Raw genomic sequence first — 23,049 nt, forward strand, 5'->3', positions numbered from 1 at the left:
TTTTTTGACTTTGCAGAGTTTGTAGTTGTATTTGACGACATTTGACAGCCTTTTAATCCGTTAGGTTTTTCGTGTTAAACTGGAAACAGTATCAGTCACCGTTCAGGTGATCATTTCTCTCAAATGTTTTCCATTTTCAAGTGTAATTTTCAATTACACTTGAAGTTTTTCTGTACTCTGTCATGAAAGAGAATGAGTCCTCTTCTCCATAACCTCCACCAGGGACTTACTGTCCTCTTCAGTCTGGAAGGTGACCTCTCTGCCCTCCTTCTTCCCCTCTGGGTTGGCCAGGGACAGACGGACGTGAAGGCTGTGGTAGGGGGGCAGATCACGGAGCGTGAAGCGCGAGGCATTGTGCTCTACAGCCAGGCACTCGCGTACGGTGGTGTTGTGGCCTCCGCCTCCCCCAGCCATTGTGTAGCGGTAGCACAGGGACACCGAGTAGGTGTGGCAACGTGTCAGGTTGAATGCCAGATTCTCCCACTGCAGGGACAGCTGCCTGGGCTGGATATCGGTGGTTATGAGGCCTCGCAGTGGACGCATGGGCTCTGGGAGGGTCGAGTAAGAAGGAAGAAAAGGAGAAGGGGAAAGAAAAGAGAGATTGAGCTACAAAATGCCAAAAAGTCCAAAAATGCTTAATTAAGAATTTCAGATAGGATAATCTGCAAAATGATGGGTGAACTAACATCATGTGACTTCCCAGAAATTTGTTTCAGCTGTTAAACTGTGAAAAAGCAATTATTAATAATGATAAGAAGAAGAGGAAATGTAGAAGTGATACAAAAAAAAAAAAAATCAAATGAAATGAAATGAAATAGACTTTAATAAAAAATATGTCATTTATACGATACATTAAAGATTAGCAGGTAAAACAGATATCAAAATAATCTAAATAAAGTAGATATAAACCCCTTAGAGAGCAGGAAAAACCTACAATGAAAGTAAATTCTTATTCCAAGAAGTGAAACCAGGTCAAATTTGATGAATCTTCAAATAAATGACCACAACTAAGCTGAGCGCTGAATCTCTGCACAGATTCTATTGTATGTACCTTAAACGACAATATTCTCGTGCAATTCTAAAAAAAAACCAAAAATTTCTCGATTAAAAAAAACTGCTCCTGATCGCATTACATCGACCAAAGGCCACATGAACGCAATGTACTTCCACGCGGCAGTCGTGCCTGTGTATGGAAATGAGAACGAGCAAAAAGATTAACCATAAACCCAACAGATTAGTAGCACACAGAAAAAACAAAAACAAGAAGACATTAGTTTCTGTTCCAACCCACTGAATGTAATAGTTTCAGCATGGACTCCCCCCCCCCAAAAAAAAATTTCTGGCGCCGCCACCGGCCCGCAAAATAGAGGTCAGTTTTCTGCCAGCACAGCACACCCACATCCCCAATGGTGGAACAGGAACTCGGGCCAACTGCACTAATTAATAGGACAGGCTGTGGGTTGCTGTCGCTCTCCCACCAGTCCTCTCCTCTGTGTCACAAAGCAAGTTGACTCCCCAGTAGTTACACATCTTTGCCCTGAAGTTTAATCCCTCTAACTGCCAGTGCCAAGCAAGGACATTTACTTCCGCTGGTCCCTTTAACTGCTGGGTCATCGCAGCAGCCCGACACATATTTTTAGAAGGCAGCAAGTTAATTCTGGTCATCGACGAGTTAAACCCGACGTTCTCCGACTCAGTCTAACAGCTCTGTCTTTGATATCCACCTCAAATGTAATGGCTCGCTGAGACATAAAGAGAGCCTCTATGCACAGAGGCACAGAGCAGCCAGTGTTCAAGAGGACGTCCGAAAGCTGAAGAGAGGCCAAGTGAAGCCAAGGACATCCTCTGTATCAATGGAGGCATTTATCAGCGACCATTATTAACCAAATCGACGCCCTTTTTTTGTGAAGCAGTATGATACATAATGTAGTGTGAGGCTTTATTCTTTAATTAGGGCATTTTGAGTAATGGGCCAGGGAGGCAGGGAATGACAGCAGAGATATGGGGTGCGGGGAGACATCGGCGGAGTTGGAGGTTGCCGGCCAAGGTCTTCATTCCTGCACTGACTCATTGCAGCACAGATTAGTGTGGGGGAACTTGAATAAAACGGCCAATGCATCACTGAGCAGGGACTAATTCATTAAAACAAGAATTATCCCAGAGAACGGATTCGAAAGGTGCTCTGCACCTGTTCAAGGACACAAAAACACACCCACCTTTCTTGTATAAAGCAGTGGTTTAGCTCTCTTTCGCTCCTCTATATATCAGATCAGTACAATTCCCATTTTCTTAGGTGCGTCTTATTGGCTCTTGAAATGTAATGGCGGTTCGAATCTGTCTTGGAAGCCTTGGCACTCATTGGCTTTTTCTTTTAATTTGCTGTCAAGCATCTCACACTAGATGGAAATATGGACGGAGCATTGATCTGACCCTCATCCAGAGCAAAGGGAAGGAACAGTAGATGAATGAGTGGGCACGGTAATCGCAAAGTAGTAGAGTGCACTGCATGCAGTGAGAAATATTAATGCACCATTGTTCACTGTGATTCAGGATTGTCTTAATGATGCAGTTGATAGCCTGCACATTCTGAGAGCTAAATAAAGAGAAGCATTTAACTGCTGAGTTGATGAAGCACCACCAAAGAGGCCACAGTGTGCTCATTATGAGCTTTCTCAAAGTGGACATTTGTGCCAGCTCCTTCCCCCTTGCCTCGTCCATTCCACATGCACCCATTTTCTGGCACCCTGTGGCAAAAGAACTGCAGCCATCGTGACATGGCCAACAGCCCAGAGCGCCATTTTGAACCTTGAATGGAGGAAGTTAGGGTAGGTTATGGTCTCTAACTGACGCTAAAACTATGACATAGACCAGGTGTGAGCATTCATACCTGTGCAACATGTGTTTGTGTCTGTCTGGAGTTGGACCCGCACACCCCTTGTGGGCGGAACGGTTCCGAGATGCTGCGACTTCAAACAATGATGGGCGAAAACAAAAGTTACTTTGTGCAACTGGTTCCACGTGCAGGTGGGGAGCTGATATCGAATCTGAAGCGATCTTTTGAGAAGCTGCAAACAATCAGACGTGTTGCCATTGGCTGGAAACACGGCGTGTGTTGCCAGAGAGTGTTGGTACAGGCAACGCTGCATGTAAGGTAAGTCACTGGAAAGGTGGGCGTGTTTTTGTGTGCTTGAACAGGTACAGAGCACATTTCAAATACGTTCTCTGGGATGTAATAACATTACTGTTCCACAAGGGCATTTTACCTTATTGTGCCATGTTAATACATAATTTCGGTAAGATGGACCACTGTTGTTTCAGTCAGCATCAGTGCAGCGCGTAGTTAAAAGTTTCTCTACGAGAGAGCTACGGTGGAAGCAACAACACAGGTTAAAGAGCTAAGCAATCAATCTAACATTCAAGCATAAAATGACCGGTTGGAGGTTTGTGAATGACTTTATCAAGTTCTAAATGACATGAATCCCCATGTCGTGTAGAAAACTAAACACCAGAAAAGTCCCAACGTGAGGAGTTCTGGCTCTGAATGGAAAACATGATGAATCACCTGCCAAAATATGCAGATCACTTGTGTTTTTATGTGCCTAAAATTAGCCCGGCTCCAGTGTTCTCTCCCTTTAACAGACCACGATGATCATGGGCAGGGGCTTTCCAGAAGGTTCAGTGACCCAGCAGCAGGTGGAAGACCATTAACATAGTTTGGGGACCACCTGCAGCACAAATGCTTGCCTCTCCTCTGTGATTTACTTGAGCGGCTTCAAGCTGTGCTAATGCACCGTGCTGATAATCACAGAAATGGCTCATCAAGCACACCTGGATGGCCATCAGAGCCAGGCGGAGATCGTGTTCACATTCACGGCCATTAGTTTTACAGCCTCCGCACCAAGACGGCACAACTCCATGACGGCGTGTGTGTGTGTTTGTGTGTGTCAACATAGTAGGGACAGAGGGAAATATTAGGATGGCCATGGAAGAGTGAGATTAGTCACGGTGGTAAGGCAGCTTTCAGACAAGAAATTCACTTTCCTCCTAAACACAAAGAGGGTCCAAATATCCCTTCTGTTCACTGGATAATTACCACCTCTCCAAAATCGCCACAGCAACCCCATCATCCATTTTCTCGTGCTTAAACCTAATCAGGCCAACAGCAAGGGGGACGATCAGCAACCGGCAGTACAACGTTGGGTCATTTAGGGTAGAGTACACCAGATGGTTTGCAGGGTGGGTCAGGGGAGCTGAGGGATGCGAGCGGTGGAGAAAATGTTTTTCAGGATCAAGGAGGGTAAATAAATTAGGTGGAGGAAGTTCCCATTGTTGAAGCTTTCTGTAATAATGTGTAACACAACATCTCCCCCCCGTGTAAGAAGTGTAAACTCAACAATCAAGCCATGCAGGCAGTCAGATGTAGGGGCACGGCGGGAAAACAATTTCAGTCCTCAGTCAAACACCGCTTTACCTCTATCTAAGGAAAAACATGAGGGACAATGACAGGCAAAATTAATTTCACCTATACACCCTCGGTATTGAACAAGTGCTGCATTTAAATGCCCTGCTTAACAGCTCAGCAAACACAGCAGTATTACTTATCCCACACATGGCTGAACAAGCTAATGTCACAGTGGTTGAAATGTAAATACATCTTTAAAGGCTGAGTTTAGTGACTTTCACAAACACTGATACCGGTAACTGTGAAAGCAATTTCCATCTGTTGTGAATCCTCTGTTGCTTCACCTTCGTTTTGAACGCTCTACACTATATATATATATATATATAAATATATAGTGAATTATTGGTGTCCATAGTTGGGGATGGTTGTGCAGGAATTGAGGAGGGAGAGCTTTGAGTTCACTCACAATGCCTGATGAATGAGGGGTGTCTTTGGCTGTTGGGAGAGGAGAGTAGCTTTAATATGTCATCGGAGAGGAGGCCAGGGAGGCTCTGTTGGAGCAGGGTAGGACGATATGTGAGGGATAGTGTGTGGCAGGTAGAGACCGTTGGGCACAGACAAGAGTGATGACCGTGGAGGACACGAATCCACTGACTGCCTTTGGGTAATGCAAAGCTCTCCATTTCCTGTGCGTGTGACTTCACAACACACACAGTGCAGATTCAGGCTGGGATAATGACTGCCTGGATCGTGTGTGTGTGTGTGTGTGTGTGTGTGTGTGTGTGTGTGTGTGTGTGTGTGTGCGCGCAGCAACACATTGTTTTAATGGTCCGTGTATACATACATTTAGATATTAGCATGGGTGTAGCTGTCTGGTATGCTGCTCTTCGCTTTGGGTATTATGTGTCTGCGCGGTGACAAATTACAGAGATCCACTGATGCGAGCACGAAGAACAACATGTTTGGCAAAGAAGTACAAAGCCAGATGAGACAAAAAACTTCAAATGAATAACAGCTGTGATGACAAATATTTCTTTTCAAATGAGTTCTTCTTTTCCCCCGCCAAGATAAAGGCCAAAGAGGACATAGGACTTTGTAAGTAAAGTATTTGGGGCATTCAACCAATGCAGACATTGTTCCAATTCTTAACACTGTTTCACTCTACCACAAGCAGATCTTTGTCCACTATGACTTTTGCTGATTTGTGTTTGCAGATTTGGGAGAATGCCCAACACAGAGTTGTTAGGCCGTAAGGCTCACCACCAATCACAGCTAAGAGTCCCTCCGTCTTCAGCTAAGTCGCTTGCTGATCCAATCTAGCATGGACCCTAGACGAGTCCCCAGTGAAAAGCAGCCGGTATTGCTGATTGCGATGACGGCCAAAAACCTACCTGTGTAAAAGTTCATACCCCGAAGTTCAAAGCGTGGTCAGATGGACTCTTTTGTGATTCTGATCTCAAAGATCTCGGGAGAACCCATCTGCTTTGCAGGATAAGTTGAGACGTAGAGGACGAACAAAGGAGAAATCCACTGAACTCTACTACGGATTCAGATCAATATCTTGGCTGTTGAAAATTGCTTGTCGTCGTCATATGTGAGTCACGTTAAATGAGCACATTAGGCCTTTTGTAGTTAATCAGCACTTTTCACTGCCTTCTGATCCATCCATTTTCTATCCTCACTGAGTCCCGCTTGCACTCATATGAGGGCTGGACCCCGACCCGGCTGATACTGTACAGGCGGCGGGGGCCCATCCTAACACACAGAGAGAAACAACAACCATGCAAACTCACACTCACGAGAGCCATAAATGAACCCATCGTTTCTTCTTACAGATGGAGAAACATGTAAACTCCACACAGAGGTTCAAGCCAGTCAGCAGATTTGAACCCAAAAACTTGTTGTACGGTGACGGTGTTAACCACTGCATTGACCCCAGTTCTCTGATGCAACAGAAAAATCTAGAAAAGTTCTCAACCTACAAAACTCATGACCATTCGTCACACTTGGAAATTGACTTACTTGTTCAGTGTAAACAACAGAAGCCTGCTTTAGGCTCGCTCCTCAAATCAGCCAATCAGCTGTTATCTTTTAAACAACCCTAAAACCGTTATGGCCATGCAAGCAGCAATTAAAGTCTCGCTTTCAGTCTCCCGCAGCTCCCGAGTTGAGAGAAGCCCAGTGATAATAAATGTGCCTTCTCTCATGAGATAAGTATATGCAGTGACTGACTCAGCTTGTCCATCGGCTCCTCCATGATTGAATTTTCAGCAGATTATCGTGACCGATTCGGTCTCAAAAAGTTACAACATGTGGCATTAAGCGGAGTATCCTTGTTGGGAGTGACTCCATTACCTGCAAAGGAGACAAATGTATACATTTTACATTAATACTGATCCAATGTGCGGTAATTTAGAAATACACTGAGCAGAACTGTGTTGGTGAATGAGAACAGCCCCTGTGTTTGTGTGGTTTCCCCTTCCACTCCCAAATGCTCGGTTTCAGGGCACTGCATCACCTCGACACTGCGCGCTTTAATTCCCCCGAGCACTACGTGCTTTATCGAGAGTCCTTTCAGAGTAATATCAACGCACCATCACAAAGTGCTATCTTTTTCTTTCTTCCCCGAGACCAACTAAAGAAAAAGCACGCTCATCCCTCCAAACATGCAGGCACGCTGCAAGGTTTTGAGCCGCATTGTAGCATAAGGATGATGCGACTGATAACACGGACAGGTCGGAACAGTGGTCGTATTAGTCGATTAAAGATCTCCTGTAGATTTTTTTAAGCTCTGAAAAACTCTGAAGTACAGTGAATGCAAATTTAATTTGTGTTTGTTTACAAGTGTAATCCAGAGGGTACCTTTAAAACCAACAACATACAATATGGATGAAAGCTGGGAGATATAGTCAGCTTGCAGAATTTATATATATAATCTGTGTGTGTGTGCGCGTCTGTGTTTGGAGTTAAACAAAATCATCTCTAATTGCTCGCGTTTAGTTACACTTGATCTCTTTTTCGGTGCTGGGAGGATAAAGTTGGGTGTTTGAAGTCACTGTCAACTCAAAAACTCAGAAATAACACAACAGCCCTCTTACTTTGTTTGGGGCACAGTTTGTCGCTTAGACACTCCCAGTTCAGACGAGACACCCAACCTCCTCATCGCCACTCTTCGAGTTCAGCCGTCCAATTTGTGGTGCTGTTTTTTTACCAACTTAGGCCGCTTTAGGCGCATGACTCGGGATGAGATCGAATGAGGGAAATATAAGTATTTGAGAACTAAACTTTTATATCAGACTGATGTGTGACAGTTTGAGCTCGGTTTGCTGCGTGTGCAGCTTTGAGCTCCCTTTGAGTAATCCAGTTAGAACATGCTTTAAGGGTTACTGGGTGTAATTTGTGTATTGCAATTCATTTACTTTAATAAGTTGAACAAAAAAAAGGGGGAGTGGAATTTTGCGGGAGGTCAGATATTGGCACAACACTAAACTGACTTGTTCGTTGGCAGTTCTTGCACTCAGTGGCGTGATTCAATTGCCCCCGGTAAGCTCCATTTTTAGGGCTTAAAGTCGAGTGGCTCGCTCTACGCCTTGAAACCAGTTGCTGTGAAAAGCAAATTTGTGGTTAAAAAGGCAAAGTGTTGAGCTATATTTCTGTGGTGTTTACACCAAAGTATGCCACAGACATCTCAATCAGACTTCATGGCGATGGCATCTGAAAATAGGGAATGATATGTCTACTCTCATATTACCGTTAGTGATTCAAATTACAGCACACGGCCACAATAAAAAGCAACTTGCCAAAACTTATCACGACTGCACAATGCTTTACTTAAAGACGCCTTACGCCAACACATTTCTGTAACCAGTGTTTTTTAGGTACTGAAGGCTCACCTGCACACTTGGTCCTGCTCACTAGTGGAGGTCCAGGAGGACCAGTTCCTCCCTCTCCAGGCCGAGTCAACAGCACGCTGATGTGGTACTCGGTGTCCGGATCCAGGTGCCAAAGCTTATAGGTGACCATGTTGACTCCATGCACCTCTGACCACGGAGACTGGCTGGCTCGGTACTCAATCTCCTTCCTGATAATGGGGCCATCTCCCAGGATGGAGTTGGTGTTGAGCTGGATGATCAGGTAAGTGGAGCCGGCACGCAGCAGCTGAGGCGGCGCGATGGGGGACGGAGGCACTGTCATAAGAAGATGAAAAACAGTGAGGGGTTTGTGTTGTTAAAAGCATTTGCTGGTGGGCTCCGGCACAAAATGCGGGGTGAAGTTGTGCTATTAATTTTACTGATCACTTATAAGCAAACAGATTCCTCTCTCAGTATGTTTAAGCTCAGTGAGTCTTAGATGAGTCTCCAGAGAATGCAGGATGTGAGCAGGTCAAACTGTGCTCAAATAGCAGATTAGTCATACCCATTAACAAGGCATTCACTGCCTTGAATAAATCTTAGCAAAGTGGCGACTGAAAACAACAGCTGTGCATCCAAAGCAAAGAATGTGACAACTCTGTGACGGAGGTATTAAGACCCGTAGAAGCTTTTTCTCTGTCTGTTCCCGTAGCTGCTCACCACAATGAAAGAGGAGACTCTGCGTCACTGTTGGACAAGATCGCCAAGGCAAGAATTAATCCCCAGAGCCCGGCGGTCAAATGTCACTTACAGGCAGATCCAAGCCACTGAACAATTACACGGGCAACGGTGTGAGTGAGGAATGGGAATGGAAAAGAAACGAGGACAAAGCAGGAAAAAAAAGATCAGAGTGGGATCTGCAGCTGTGACTAATCCTTCATTCCAGCAGAGGCGCCTCTGTCTTTTATGGCCTTCCTCTCTGCGAGCTCTCAACATTAGCAGAACCTTACCTCTGCTCTGTGCTGCTTCTCTTAGCCCGCAGCAGCTCATCTTTGGGTTGACCGCATCCTTAATGAAAGGACAACTTTAGACCACAAGACGAGCTGCCAGCGTGATTAAACTTTTTAAACAACTCATGCGTGTCTTCCATAGTTTGAAGTTCTCGTGAATAGTTTTTATTTTCTCAGTGATTCTCATTGATTTTAGACTTTATTGTTGTCTCTGTCCCACTCACAGTTGTTCCCATTGTTTCCACCAGTTCTACTCTGCAAACTTCACATTTTCTCTCGGCGCTGCTTTCTGTTTAATTAAGGGTTTCATTTAGATTTATGGTTCAAGTCGCTGCGGATCCCTGGAAGCGCATCTTCAACCGTGTTCAGGGTCAAACACAGAAGTACAGTGGGGCTGTAAGAAAAGCCAGAGACTCGTGGATAAACATGGCAATGTTTTTTGTTTTTTTTAATTATGTATTTACTGTTCACTGTGGGGGAATAGGAGAGCTTCATCCTTTCCACATTACTAAATAGACCAGATCTGACTCATTAAAAAGATGATGAGGCTCTTCTTAGCACTGTAGTGGAGGTCAAAGGTATTTATGGAGTTCTCGTTAAGCCCATTTAAGATGAAGAGTTACATCCTTCTGGCTTCAACGCAACTTGCAGCACTCCATCACTTCAGCCTGGGCTGCAGCTTTGCCATGAATAGGAAATAAGGGAAGCAACAGCCACGCACACACATGATGAGTTCCGCAGGGAGTGTGAGAACAAGCAATTGGATTTATTTTATTTTTCTCACTGTCGGGTGAATTCGTGGTTTAGTAATCGTTTGTAAAAAAAAAAAGAAAAAAAAGGGGGCAACATTTTGTACAGCAGTTACCAGGTTATCGCAACACTAAAACCGAGCCATTGTTCCGCATCGATGAAAGGGATTCGCCTCGTGCGGCAGCAGACTAAGACTGAGGACCTGCAGCTATGCTCTGCGAGGCTGAGCTGAGGCACAGCCGTGCTTTGAGCAAAATGTCAACATTTGCATGCCAACATGCTCGCACTGACAATCTTAATATGGTGATTACAGGCAGGGGTAATTTTTTAGTTTAGCTTGTCAGCACGCTGCATTTACAAATTAGGCTTAAGTGCAGCTGAGAATGATGGGCTTGTCATATATTTTCAGTGAGTTGCCCTTAAACCAAAGTACAGGACAAATTCAACTGTGTGAGTGGCAACGACAGGAGAACAGAGCGAAGGACTTGCTTATTTCCCTTTCTCATCATCACTTAGCTGAGGGCTGGAGTCTGTTATGCCATCGGACCGTTCCGCTGCCATGTCATTACTAGGCTGTCAAAGTGGTATCAGGCTGTGGGGTTGCAGTGAGTAATGAGAGTGAGGTCACCATCTGCGGCTCATGATATGACAGGGGCTGCAAGAGACCAAGTCAAGTGAGCAGCTTTCTGACAAAAAGCTGAGACTCCTCGGGATGGCAATCTGTTTGACAATTTCAGCTCAAGAAGCTCCGCTTCTGTCTGTGCTCACCATCTAAACATGAGTAGCATACTGTTTGTCTTGACGGAATTTTGAAAACATCATCGGCATCGACCTTTTTTAAAGCCACAGCATCTGCAGTTGTCTACAGAGACGGCGAGCAGAGGAGAAAAGGAGCGAGATAGGATGAAAAACTGTAAGGTGGGAGGAAAGGACGGTGTTTACCTTTGACGATGAGCTCAGCAAAGTTGGAGACCCCCGAGCCCCTGGGGGACTGAGTGACACAGCGGTAAAGGTCTTGATCAGAACGCTGAACGCCATCTAGCTGGAAAGACACCACGAAGCGCCGATGACTCAGGTGCTTGACTGACGCCATTGTTAAAATGTCCCCATTGTGTCTCTGGAAAGCAGGAAAGGACAGGGTCAGAGAAAACAGGATGGGTCATCATGTACTCCTCACACACACACACACACACAGACGTGTATATCTCACTCAGGTTGGTCACCGCACAGAAACGTAGGCTGACACTCAAGGATGTGTTGTGTAGCCGTGTAAATTTTCATGAGGTTGGGGAGAATTACGACCAACCAGATTTGAATTAAAGGCTCAGCTATCCTGACTGCCGACTCCTTCTACGGGTCAAGTTGTCAAAAGCCAAGATGTTACACGTCCCATAATCCAGCATGATAAAGTCTCTTCATTATACCTTCCCTGCTTCCGTGATGAATGCCCGCATCTCTTCGACACAGTGTCCCCTATTTGTAATGCAGGCCTGAAGGTCAGCAGAATACAAATGTTTTCTCATGCTGAGCAGCACTCACCATGACTGGAAGCTGATATTCAGTCATAAAATGGGAGGATGTCCCTTTAGGCTCTGAAGCAGCCTGCAGGACTCGTTTAGTTAAAAAACGGCTCTATCAATTATCGGTTGTTCCAAAGACGCGGGCGGTCCTGATACGATTTGTATTAGTGTGGCTGTTAAATGTTATGGCAAAGGTCAATAAAATGTCTCCCATCTTTTCACTTTCATTTTCATACTTTTTTTTTTTTTTTGGCTCTCTTTTTTCCTGTACTCCCTTTTCTTCCATCATTTTGCACTGCGATCGTGTCATTCAAATGCTGATTTACCATGGCACCCGTGTGTATCATCATATACAGCCGTACATACGACACCCAATCTCTTACAATAACGCAGGCTCACACACACAATCAGTACCGATTGCTGCAGTTGTACACAGTTATTGCCCAGTGAACTCCCGGGACACATCGAGCTAATAATGTAACAATGCACACTTGAGTTATTGCCATATGGGTCAGTTCCCATTAGAGCTGTGTGATTAAAAAAGGAGAATTGTCCAATTGTGTACTATTTAATTAGAATTGTGGGACCATCTAAGTGATTGAATCTTGCATTCTGACAACCGGGCATGCTTTAATAAAAACAAATGAAATCTTGTTAAAATAATACTGATTATGGGGGGTAATGAATGTCATGAGTGTCCTTCCCTAACGGAGCCAATTCACAAATTCAGTCGTCCTCGGCATGCCACATTATTCAGGCAAAACATTTAACTGCTCGGCAGTTGGAACTGGGAGGCAAACTGGCTTTAATTCATCAAGGTTTAATCAGTTTAGAGCAAACGCTAACAGATGAATAAAGCAGAGAGTTTGGGCTTTGGTTTAAATCTAAAAGGACGAGAGACGGGGAGGAATAGCTGCTCGTTTGAGCATGACGCAGAGGATTTAAAAGCAGCAACAAAAGATAAACAAAGTCAGCCGGGCCTTTAAGTGAGAAAAATAGTGAAAGCGCAGAGGAGAAAGAGATGACGATTCAAATAAACGTTTCTCTTTGTTTTCTTCTTTTGCCTGTTTATTGTTGCCTCTCCTCACTTTTGCACGGTGAGGGGCATTTCTCCCATTGTTCCACACCATTAAAACGACGAGCATCTTTCAAGCCCACACTGTCGGCACACAACACACAGGATATCTGACGGGGGGGGGGTTGTTTTCTAGTGTTTTCAGTCAATTCACTTTGTGTGAAGTTGTGCGTATGAACCGCCATACATTTGATCTGTTGGCTTTTACACAACCCAAAGCAAGCCAGCGGGCTGGGATCAACGGGGAGATCTTTGGCCTGTGCTGGGCCAACTTGGCTTCTGTTCTACGCCTCATCTGAGGCACTCGAAGCAAACCGCCGACCACAAAAAAACCTCAGACCGACCCTTAGCAAACAAACACATAAACACGCAGCCGATGATTAGGGTTAAGCAGACAACAAACCCTGAAGCCACAGGAAAGTCTAAATAAAACTTAATCATACCTCCCTATGTCCTCCCTACATCTTTATTACCTCCCTTTGGCCAGCTAGCTGGTGGATTGCAGAGTGGAGGCGGAAGAAATCAGGACAAACGCGGGGTCCCTCCGTGTTAGCGAAATAATCTGGTTGTGGCTAATTGGCGAGGAAAGGACAAAATGATCTGTTAAACTGGCCTACGTGAGCTGCCAAGATTGATCTGCAGCTGTTACAGCAAAAACAGCCACAACACAACGGGGGCACAACACAAAAGCACGGATTCGTGCTGATCTGAAGAACAGCGCTGAAAGAGAACAGCTGAAGAAGAAAGAAAGGGAAGTGAGGCATTCCAGTGGCCTGGAGATCTCATTACAGCAGGCGTCTGTATAGTTATGTCAGCTAATTACCCAAAGCGTTTGTCTTCATTCTTGTGTCGCGACCAAGTGGGAGGTTGTTCAAAGGGGTGCGAATGAGGACACTTCAATTACCTAAATCACATGCCTCCTAGTTTTAAACAATAAAGTGGGCTTGCCGAGGTCAGCCATGATTGCCACTGGCTGTGGTGGGTGGCGACATGTTGGCACGAGCAGTCGATGTGTGGCTGCACAGTGACTGCAGCTCGAGGCGAGGAAAAGGAAAGCCCTACAGCAATGATATTTGGTTCTATAATCGGGACCGTGTGAAGAGGGAGATCTCTGAGTTAGCCCCCCAACCCCCTCCAGAAGTATGGACTTTTACATAGTAAACCATTGTGGTTCAAAGAATTATGACTACAACAAAGCCTATAATCTGGATAAATGTAGTGACGAAAGCTGAGGAATCCTACAAGAAAAGCAACTTTTCAAAGGCAGCGGAGTTAAGAGGCTTCAAGGCTTGTGCAGCTGTCAAAGCATTCAACCTCTGTGTTCCATCTTTACTCAAGCGCTTACAATTTCTGGGGGGCACATAAAGATTCGAAAACAATGACAACCTTGTTGCGCTGGTTGTTTAGGGTCACATGTTCCACTTAACAGATTGTAATTTGGAATGAAATCTTCAAATGAACCTAATGATTCGCTTCACTGAGCGGGCCTACCTCAGGCCCCGGTTCCAGGCTTATGCCCCAGAACCGGGGCCTCCGTTTGAAGTGACAGTTAAACCTTCTGGCTGGAAAGTCGATCACATGACCAAAAGGGAAAATGACAACGGCGAAAAAGACACATAAAGAGACACTAAATCAAAACCAAAATAAACCAGAAGACAGATGCATTTTCATTAAGACGCTAGTTGTGCATTCAGTCTGAATTTATCTTTTTCTGTAGAACGTGGGGGTCGTCTGCTTATTCTGCATGTGCCAAAAGTTCCTTTAAGCCCTTTCAGACCAAACAGTTCTACATATCTTCCTGGTGGTGCCTTGAAAATTGGGGAGCACCTTAAAGGCCTTTTTTCTGCTCGTACAGAAATAGGAACACGGAAGTGACGTAATGGATGACTGGTACAGATTGACATTTCTTCTATCAGACACAGGCTCAAAAAAGCCTCGGCTTCGCTGTTGGTCCACTCCCCTTGTTTAATTACCGAGGCTGATGTCCAGAGACTTTAAAATGTTAGATGCCAGAGCTGAATTCATGTGTTCGATTGGGGACGAGCTCAGAAGCAGGAGCTGCAAAAAAGTTCCAGCAAATGCAGTTCGACAAATTCTGATTGTCTGGAAACACATTATTAGGGGCTACTAACTGCTAAAATTTCTTTTGAGAGGGTATCAGAAATAGTCCTGCGGGCCAAAAACACTTTTTGTCTCATAATCGGTCACCTCCACGGTTGTTTTCAGTTTGAACAAGAACCGAAGCCAGTCTATAAATTGCACTGCTGGCTGTGTTGGAGGTAAATCCTCAGCATACTCGAACACATCTGCCCCAGACACACAGGTTCCTTCAGCAATACACTCCCCCAGGAAACCACTGACCTCCAGCAGGAACTTCTCAGCCTCTGAGGCCCTTCCAGCAGCAACGCACTGGAAAGTGGCATTTTGCCCCGCATTGACCTCCTCGTCTCCGAGCCTGGAGAAGTGCGGCGCCTTATCTAAGGAGACAGACAGACAGAGAGGCAAACATTGTGATCTCAAAAGACTACAATACTTTTTAATTACTCACAAGGCCATTCAGCAGCCGCGATGGTGTCAAGGTTTTCTGTCTGGTTTTTGAAATGTTGAAATAGGAATTTCAAACACCTCTGTTTCAGAGAGCATTTAGCTCTGGCGATTGGTGATTTGTAACTCTGGATCAAAATACAGTGAATAAACAACAGTTTTCTTTTAGTTGATGGTTTGGGAGACATTTGTTCTTCCCCAGCCTCTACCCATGTGCTTCTGTGTCTATAAAATTCATAAGTAGAGGTCAGCTTGACGAATTTCATGAAGTATTACAATTTTATTCAAGTTTCGATGCTCATAACCATCTGCAAAATCTGCCAAGGGCTCAACAATAAATGGAGGAAAACAAAACTAAGAAATGTTCATATAAAGAAAAAAATATTTTGACTCTTTTAGACCTTTTCGGTGTGTACTTGCATTAACAGCGGAGGTTGGAACACAGTCAATTTCCTTTTAAAGCTCTTTTAACAGATAGAACTGCGTGGAGACGTGTGCTGCGTCGTCTGTCATGTGATTACAATGAGATGGAAATTACAATGATCTGACAAACAAACTCATCCAATGTATAGATGAGCACAGTGTAGGAGTGAGTTTGCAGAAGAGAAGCCACAGAGTGAGCATCGTCGCGCCACGGTTCGACTGAGAATATCCCAGCATGCCATGCGTAGCTGGCAGTGAGTCAGTGTGTGGGAGTGGCCCTCTCACCCAACCCTGCGATTAACAACATAGGAGGGAGAACTGAACCCATACGGAGGCAAATCACTGGGTGAACGCCGGCAGGACGCGTCACCGTGTCACTCCGAATGATCGACAGGAGGACATGGCAGAGCAACTGTGGCGCCGGAGCATCGTGGGGAAAAACAAAGGTTTGGGTCGCACTCATCCCCCGCCTGGTCCTGCACAACGTTGCGCTGCTGTCCTTCAGAGAAGGAGATGACCAGTTCTTGATCTTTTTTGTGTACAGCAAGAAAGGGAAAGCGCTTGAGTTTGTACCTCGCGCGTGTCCACGTTTCCCTCGAGTCACTCTCCCTCCGAAGGACAATTCATTATTCATGCCTGAGAGCCAAACATTCAATAAACAAACACCGAAATGAGCGCGAGTGGAAAGGAACACGCCCTGCAGTTGGCTGGAGCAGCAGTGTTTTACCGCTAAATGTGTCAGATCTTATCCTCAGGACTCTTTAGAGCGATAAATATTTCATTGGACTGCAACATCGGTATCAGAGTCAAAAGACTGAGACTCGGGAGAATACGACCGAAATGTCAACCGCGCTTTAACCAGAATTAATAATGAGGACATTTTGTTTTTTGAAAGTTTATTCTATTTCTTGCTATGCAGCACACACACACACACACACACACACACACACACACACACACAATCCTCGCTGTCAAGTGATGCGGGCTGGCCATGTGCCACATCATAAGGCATGCTCGGGTCCTGATGAGAGTCTTAATTATTTAATGGCCACAGTGGGAGCATTGAGAAGATGCCATCTGCTGTGTCTGTGAGTAACAGGGTGGCCGACAGAGTGGTATGCATACAGTGAGGGGGCTACCCAATCTCACAGCTGGTGTTTGTTTTCAAAAATCACCTGGTGGTATCCTCTGTAACGTGGCGACCCTGAAAAGTCCATCTCAATCAGAATCAAAACTCCCCTCCTGTGATTACAATGAGGGGAGTGGGGGCATATCAATTTAAAAAAAAGGGGGATAGCAGTGATCCCCGTGAGAAAGAAATATCCTTCAAGCAGCTCTGCAAGTCAGCTAGAGGCAGTGTGGACCAGGGGTGTTAAATGTGCTGACAGGAGGCCTTGTGTTCAGCTGTGGGCGCGCGCAGGAGAGTGTAAGTGACAGTGAGAGGCTTTGTCCAGGTGTTAAGCTCAGGGGTCTCAGTGACTCTGCTTTAGACAAGGTCCTCTGGGGCTGAAAAAACACTAGCTTTTCCGCAACTGACACAAAAAAGCCCCTCTCTGCTGCAGGCGGCCACTCGCAATGAAGAAGAGAGGGCAGTCTCGTAAAGCTTCAAAAATGAACGCTTGATGGGAACCTCCTCTGTACAAAACCGGGACACGTTCCCAGAAGCCGCCTCTGCTCCTCCACAATAGGACATGAAATGTAAGAGCCGAGAGGAGAGGGCAGTGGAGATTACACCGGTTAAGGTATATATGTTATGCCATTAGAGCAGACTGGAGGCAAAATGACAGGTGTGATCTCAGGTGGAAGAGAGTGCTGGCATTTGGTTTGGCCCGTGTTTCAAAAGCGCTGCAGCCACCGCCGCCGCGGGACAACCTGCAGAGCTAATGTAAAAGGTCAATCGGTCGTTACTCTTCTCCTAATCCTATTTATGTCTCATGCTGCTTTGAAATAAATTTTCCCTCAACAGATCACTAAATACCTCTTTCCTACAGCACATTGTGAAATTGCAACCCATTGTAAGAAGTGGCACTTACAGCACGGATAGTTGAGCACCATGATGTCATCTAAGGCAATGTAGCCCCGGCGTTCTCTGGAAACTGTTGCCTCGATCAGCACCTGTAAAAAAACAACGAGCATGAATATATGATGAGCCGATTTGAATTAGCAGCTAGTAAAGCATATACTTATGGCTGACCCCGTGCTCTCGCGGCTCAAGCGTAAGCGCGGGTTTCTAAAGACCACTGAGGGTTGAGTGAATTGTATTGCTCTGGTTGCCTTGACGACAGACACATTAATTGCAAACTATGCCATCGCACACCTGCTGACCCAAAACAAAGGTCTTAGACAATGAGAGAACCTAGGCGGAATGCAGAGGCATCAAAGCAGAGATGGATAAGTTTAGCCTCAGTCCGCAGGGCCATGGGAAATAATTGCTTTATCACGAAGCCCACAACGGTGGCGCCTGAGTCGTGAGCCCCATCGTAGATTCAGGGCACAGGCTGCTGTGAAGCCATAACAGCAGATAATACAGCTTGCACAAGGCCACGAGACTCGGGGGAGGACAAACCTCCATTCTGTCCTCTGGAACAATAAGCCAGATGAGCAGTGGGTTCTCATGAAACCTAATCAATATCAAATCACCATCCTCAGTAATAGCGGGAGACTTATGAGACACAGAGGTGATGTTTGTTTTCGCCGCACCAAGGACAGTCTTCCATCCACATGTTTGATCAAAGGGCAACTTTGAGTTATTGCTCCTCATCACGGGACCAGATGACTGCAACACGGTTCCTATAACTGGGTCTTGACTTTCACTGAGGTGCCCCAACACACTCCTGCACACATTCAAACTCTATTACATCCTGAAAACTACTAATGTCTGTCTTTGGTTTCGTGTAGATAAGATCGGGGAGGTTATTTTATTTTCCAAGAAACAGCAGGCTGTTTACGTGGTTGAGTACTCGACCTGGAAGCAGGTTTATTTACTGTATATCACAAGTTTCAGACACAAAGGCAATTCAAATTGCTTTACAGAACCTATTCGAATGTCTTTTAATGGAAAACCAGGAATATTTTCTTTGCTATACCCATTTTACAGAATTGTGCAGCAGTCCCTGACCTTCCCTTGTAGCTCCTGCGTTACACAGTCCCTTTAATTCTCACTTCTTTTCCTTTTTTTTCACGAAAAAGAAATCAAATGTAAGAGAGAAATAACAAATCAATCAAAATGAGAGTCAAACAGATATGAGAATCGATTGGAGATAATAATGGAAAAAAAAAAACTTTATCGAGGCTAAGGGAAAGCATAGGATGTGGTAGAGATCTCTGGAAAGAAAGCTGGTGAATATTCCTTTGAACTGGTTACACCAGTTTCGATTTGATACCAGGGCTTCGGTGCCAATACTGCGATATCACCGAGAGGGATATTCATGTTTTTCCTTGAAAAAAAAAACGCAGATTATCTTCACCTCCATGATCTCTCTGCGTTTGAACAGCTAATACTGCACACGAGTCACGGCAACATCTCCAGCCTTTAACAGTCAGCAACACTGATGTCGCCTGCCACATCTGGACTTAAAAACAATAGATTGTTCTGGCGACAGACAAGCCTGGCTGTGCGCTCTCGGGCACGCATCACCGAGGGATGTAGGAGGATTTGAATCAGCAAAAAATAAAAGACAGAATGAGACAGAAGAGGGGAGGCTTTGGGCTAATGGAGGGATAAGAAAAGTGAGAGGGGAGGCATGAGGGAAGGTCTCGGTATCTTGGTAAGGACAGGCTACTCTACACAGAGAGAAACACTCGAGGCTAATTCCCTTGTGCCGGCATCAATTTTTCTCTCTTTTTTTTCCGGGGCTGGAAGGTGTCACCGCTCTTAAAAGGTGATATTAACGTCCCCTGTTTTCATCATTTCCCCCCCTCTCTCCCTCCTCTGTTTTCCTGTCTGTGCGGGATCGACTTCTCTTACTTCATTATTTCCAGGTTTCGAGCTTTTGTCCCTTTGCCATTTTCATTTTGCTCCTTCTTCACCCTCCTCCCTCCCTTTTTATAAGCTTGAACATACAAAATTAACAACAGTGATTAAGGCACAATCTACCTCAGTATGTTGACCTGAATTAGCTGCGTGAACACTCAGGGCCACGCCATTAGACTGACATCGAAATTAGCCAGAAAAACTGATTAAACTCAATGGTACACAAGCAGAGAGAGAGAGAGGGGAAAAACATCTTGAAAGTCTAATTGAGGCTGTTATTACTCTCTGCTGAGCTAAAGTGCTGAACAGATTGATCGCTGGTTAATCCCAAGTCTTCTTAGCCATTAGGAGAGAAGGTTATTACGGGGGGGGGGGGGGGGGGGGGGGCATTTTCGGAGCATTTGTTTCAATAAACAACCTTCCGAGGTTTTTATTGAAAGCCACTTTGCCAACAAAAGTTTACGAACGCTCTTGCTTCATCTTAACAAGCTGTTGCTTTCCCTTCGCAAAAAAAGTAAAAATGCAGGGGACAAAAAAAAAAAGCGCATCGCGGAGTGATTTACAACAGATATGAAATGCACATTACCAGAGCATATTACATCACTCTGTAATATTGGTTTTTAGAGGCAGCTGTAATGTATACAAATCAAGAGTGGATTTATCCGGACCTGTAAACCAGCCTGTACCTTTCACCGATCGGGAGACGCCGTTAAACACACACACACACGTACATTAAACACGGCTTTCACACACTATTTTATAGCCGGTCGGATTACATTTAGAAGAACGCCAAAACTTCCTTGATGCTCTTGCGCTGGAGAGATTTGGCTCAGGTGGAAAATGCCAAAGGGTAACAGTCATGTCTGAGATCGCAGGGTAAATGCGCGGCCTCCGTCGTATTTCACAGAACATTTTTTTCCCGTTGCCGTGGGCTCAGCTTGGAGGACTCTCAGCAGGCAACGGTGCGGCAGGAGAACAGAGACGAAAATAAGACAAAGCTGAGACATGAGGAGCCTTGTTTACGAGTCTTTTGCTGTGCCCTCGACGTGCGACGGGCTCGTTTCTTTTAAAGAAATGAATCTAACAAGTAAACAAGATGGCATCATGGGAAAAATTATGTGGATTTAAGGGATCCCGCTAAACAGGCCCGAATAATCCAGTCTGTACATCTGATGTATTTCCCTCTTTGTACTGACTTAATACTGACTTCTGGGGACATTTAATCTTTTTGGGAAATAGCAAAAGTGGCACCGAAAAGCCTTTGTGTCATAATAATGGAAGAGAAAGGGGACGAAATCCACCAGAGTCTTTGTTCCCTGCGAAATATCAGTCTGGTGTTTCGTTGAAGCTGAGCACCACTGTGTGTCGTCGGTTCTTTTTTTATCTTTTTGAGCCCTTTCGGGACGACTTATAGCAGGACGCTGCCTGGTAGTTCTTGTGTTTGTGGCCACGTGAACTGCTGTTAAAACAACAGACATGAAATAGTGAACTACATTCATCATCTTGTCACAATGTATTTGCTATCCATCCATCCATCCATCCATCCATTTTCTGCCACTTATCCCAGACCAGTTTGCAGAGGCAGCAGTCTGAGCAGAGATCCCGAGCGTCCCCCCCAGAGGCGCCTATAAGGCATCCAGACCAGATCCCCAGACACCTCAACTGGCTGCAGCAGCTCCTGAGCCTCCTATACGACTGAGCTCCATCGCGCTATCCCTCAGGGTGAGCTCAGCCACCTTCAGGGGAATATTAATTTCAGCCGCTTGTATTTTCAATCTCATTCTTTCAATCACTACCCACAGCTCAAGAACATAAGCGAGGGCTCGAGCATAAATTGACTGATAAATCAATAGCTTTGGCTTTTGGCTCCGGTCTCTCTTCACAACCACAGACTGGTGCTCTGCCGACATCATTGAAGAAGCTGCCCAAATCCACCTCTCCCTCCACTCGTAAAGAAGGCCCTGCTTGAGGCAGGGAACCTACTCTCCCCCCAGTTAAGTGGGGACCATGGACGTGCTGACTTTCATCCCAGCCAACGCTGTCTGCTGAATCACTGTCTGCTTGCGGTTTCTTCTCGATGAAACCAACAGGACCACATCATCTGCAAAGAGCAAGGCGTGGCTGTTGGTTTGTAAGAAATCTGGAGTTTTGGCTTTAATGTTGATGCTACTTTAAAACACGCCACCTTTGTCAAACAGATTTTAAAAAAACACCCCCCATCTGTGGATATGGCCGAGCAGGACAATGTGCCCCATTGCGCCGCAAAAACTGCTCCGGGACGAGGAGCGAGGAGCGGACGTGGCGTCCAAAACCAAGAATTTCCAGGATGTACCGAGGCAAGCCCAATCCACACAGTACTCACTTCACAACCCACAACACTTAAAAGAATATGCTCAACAAATGACACCCCAGACTTCCCGTTTCCATGCCCAAATGGATCACAGCTGTTCTGGCTGCGCAAGACAGCGTCAGGCAGCTGGTTTTCATGTTGCAGCTGACCGCTGTAAAAAATCTACACATAGCTACCAGGCAAAAACCTGCCAACCTGTTCTATTCAACTTAATCTGTTGCTTGTATCAGCCGCGGTTCAGGAATACACGTCAGCACCAAACCTGAAACTGTGAATCTTGTCCCACGGTGTCTTCCAATGAAGTCTTATCAGCACAGACTCATTTCATGACCAAATCCCACGAGGGGAGATGACTGGATAACTCTCTCAGAGCATTAAAGTGACACGTGTTTTTTTTTTTTTTTAATATTAAATCAGGAAAGATTACAAAAAGTATGATCAGCGTAAAGCAGCAACACCTTCAGCAGGTAAGGGGTAGTGAAAGGAGGAACAGATAGGGCACACGGTATCACCACGTGGAAAAAGGTAATGCCAGACAGGTGAGAGGAAAGTTCAACGAAGTTTCTGACATTTGAGATGAATAAGTCAGAGAGTGAGAGACAGAAAAGAGGGGCGGGGGCATGTCTTTGGCTGCAGTTGGCAGTCTTGGAGGGCTGGATAACATCTTTAATATTTGATAACAGGGTTCTCCAGGTACTGCAAACACTTCTACCAATAAGAAGCAGACAGATTTATGGTTATGCACTCCAGGCTCATATGACATCTTCTATCGAGGCACCTCAAGGTGATCTTATATTTCCAACTCAGAATCCATTCAATTCACGCCGGCAACTCTCGCATAAATATAAAAGGGAGCCTGATGAGAGAATACAACTGAGAAAAATATCGATCAATAAATAAAGTGTCAATATGGACCTGTTAGCAAAAAAAGAAAACTGTAAAAAGTTAATAAAATCGTCAAGCATTCACGCTGAAAGTAATCAGGAAAATGATTTCGAATCAGCAGGCAGGTGAACAAATGAGATTGAGTAGATTTTTATTTATTTACTTTTTTGGCGTTCAGCCTATTAATCCCTTTCGTTTTGGCGATTATCTGAGCATTTCGCAGGCTCCTTTTAATTACATCCGACAATGACGTTCTCAGAACCCAA

The 23,049-nt window shown here is 45.2% G+C and overlaps 1 protein-coding gene across 4 annotated transcripts in view; it reads right to left on the reverse strand.

Moving 5' to 3' along the window:
- ptprub (protein tyrosine phosphatase receptor type Ub) overlaps window positions 1-23,049 on the reverse strand; it is a 172,372-nt gene that overhangs the window by 53,654 nt on the left and 95,669 nt on the right. For all 4 annotated transcript variants that reach the window (XM_075465221.1, XM_075465220.1, XM_075465219.1 and 1 more), the window contains exons 4-8: window positions 17,609-17,690; window positions 14,970-15,085; window positions 10,956-11,130; window positions 8,296-8,589; window positions 231-548 (exon numbers count right to left, since the gene is read on the reverse strand). In XM_075465221.1, coding sequence (XP_075321336.1) covers window positions 231-548; window positions 8,296-8,589; window positions 10,956-11,130; window positions 14,970-15,085; window positions 17,609-17,690 — 985 coding nt within the window. The remainder of the gene's footprint in view (window positions 1-230; window positions 549-8,295; window positions 8,590-10,955; window positions 11,131-14,969; window positions 15,086-17,608; window positions 17,691-23,049) is intronic.

This window comes from Odontesthes bonariensis, chromosome 5, assembly GCF_027942865.1.
Source record: "Odontesthes bonariensis isolate fOdoBon6 chromosome 5, fOdoBon6.hap1, whole genome shotgun sequence".
Classification (NCBI taxonomy): domain Eukaryota; kingdom Metazoa; phylum Chordata; class Actinopteri; order Atheriniformes; family Atherinopsidae; genus Odontesthes; species Odontesthes bonariensis.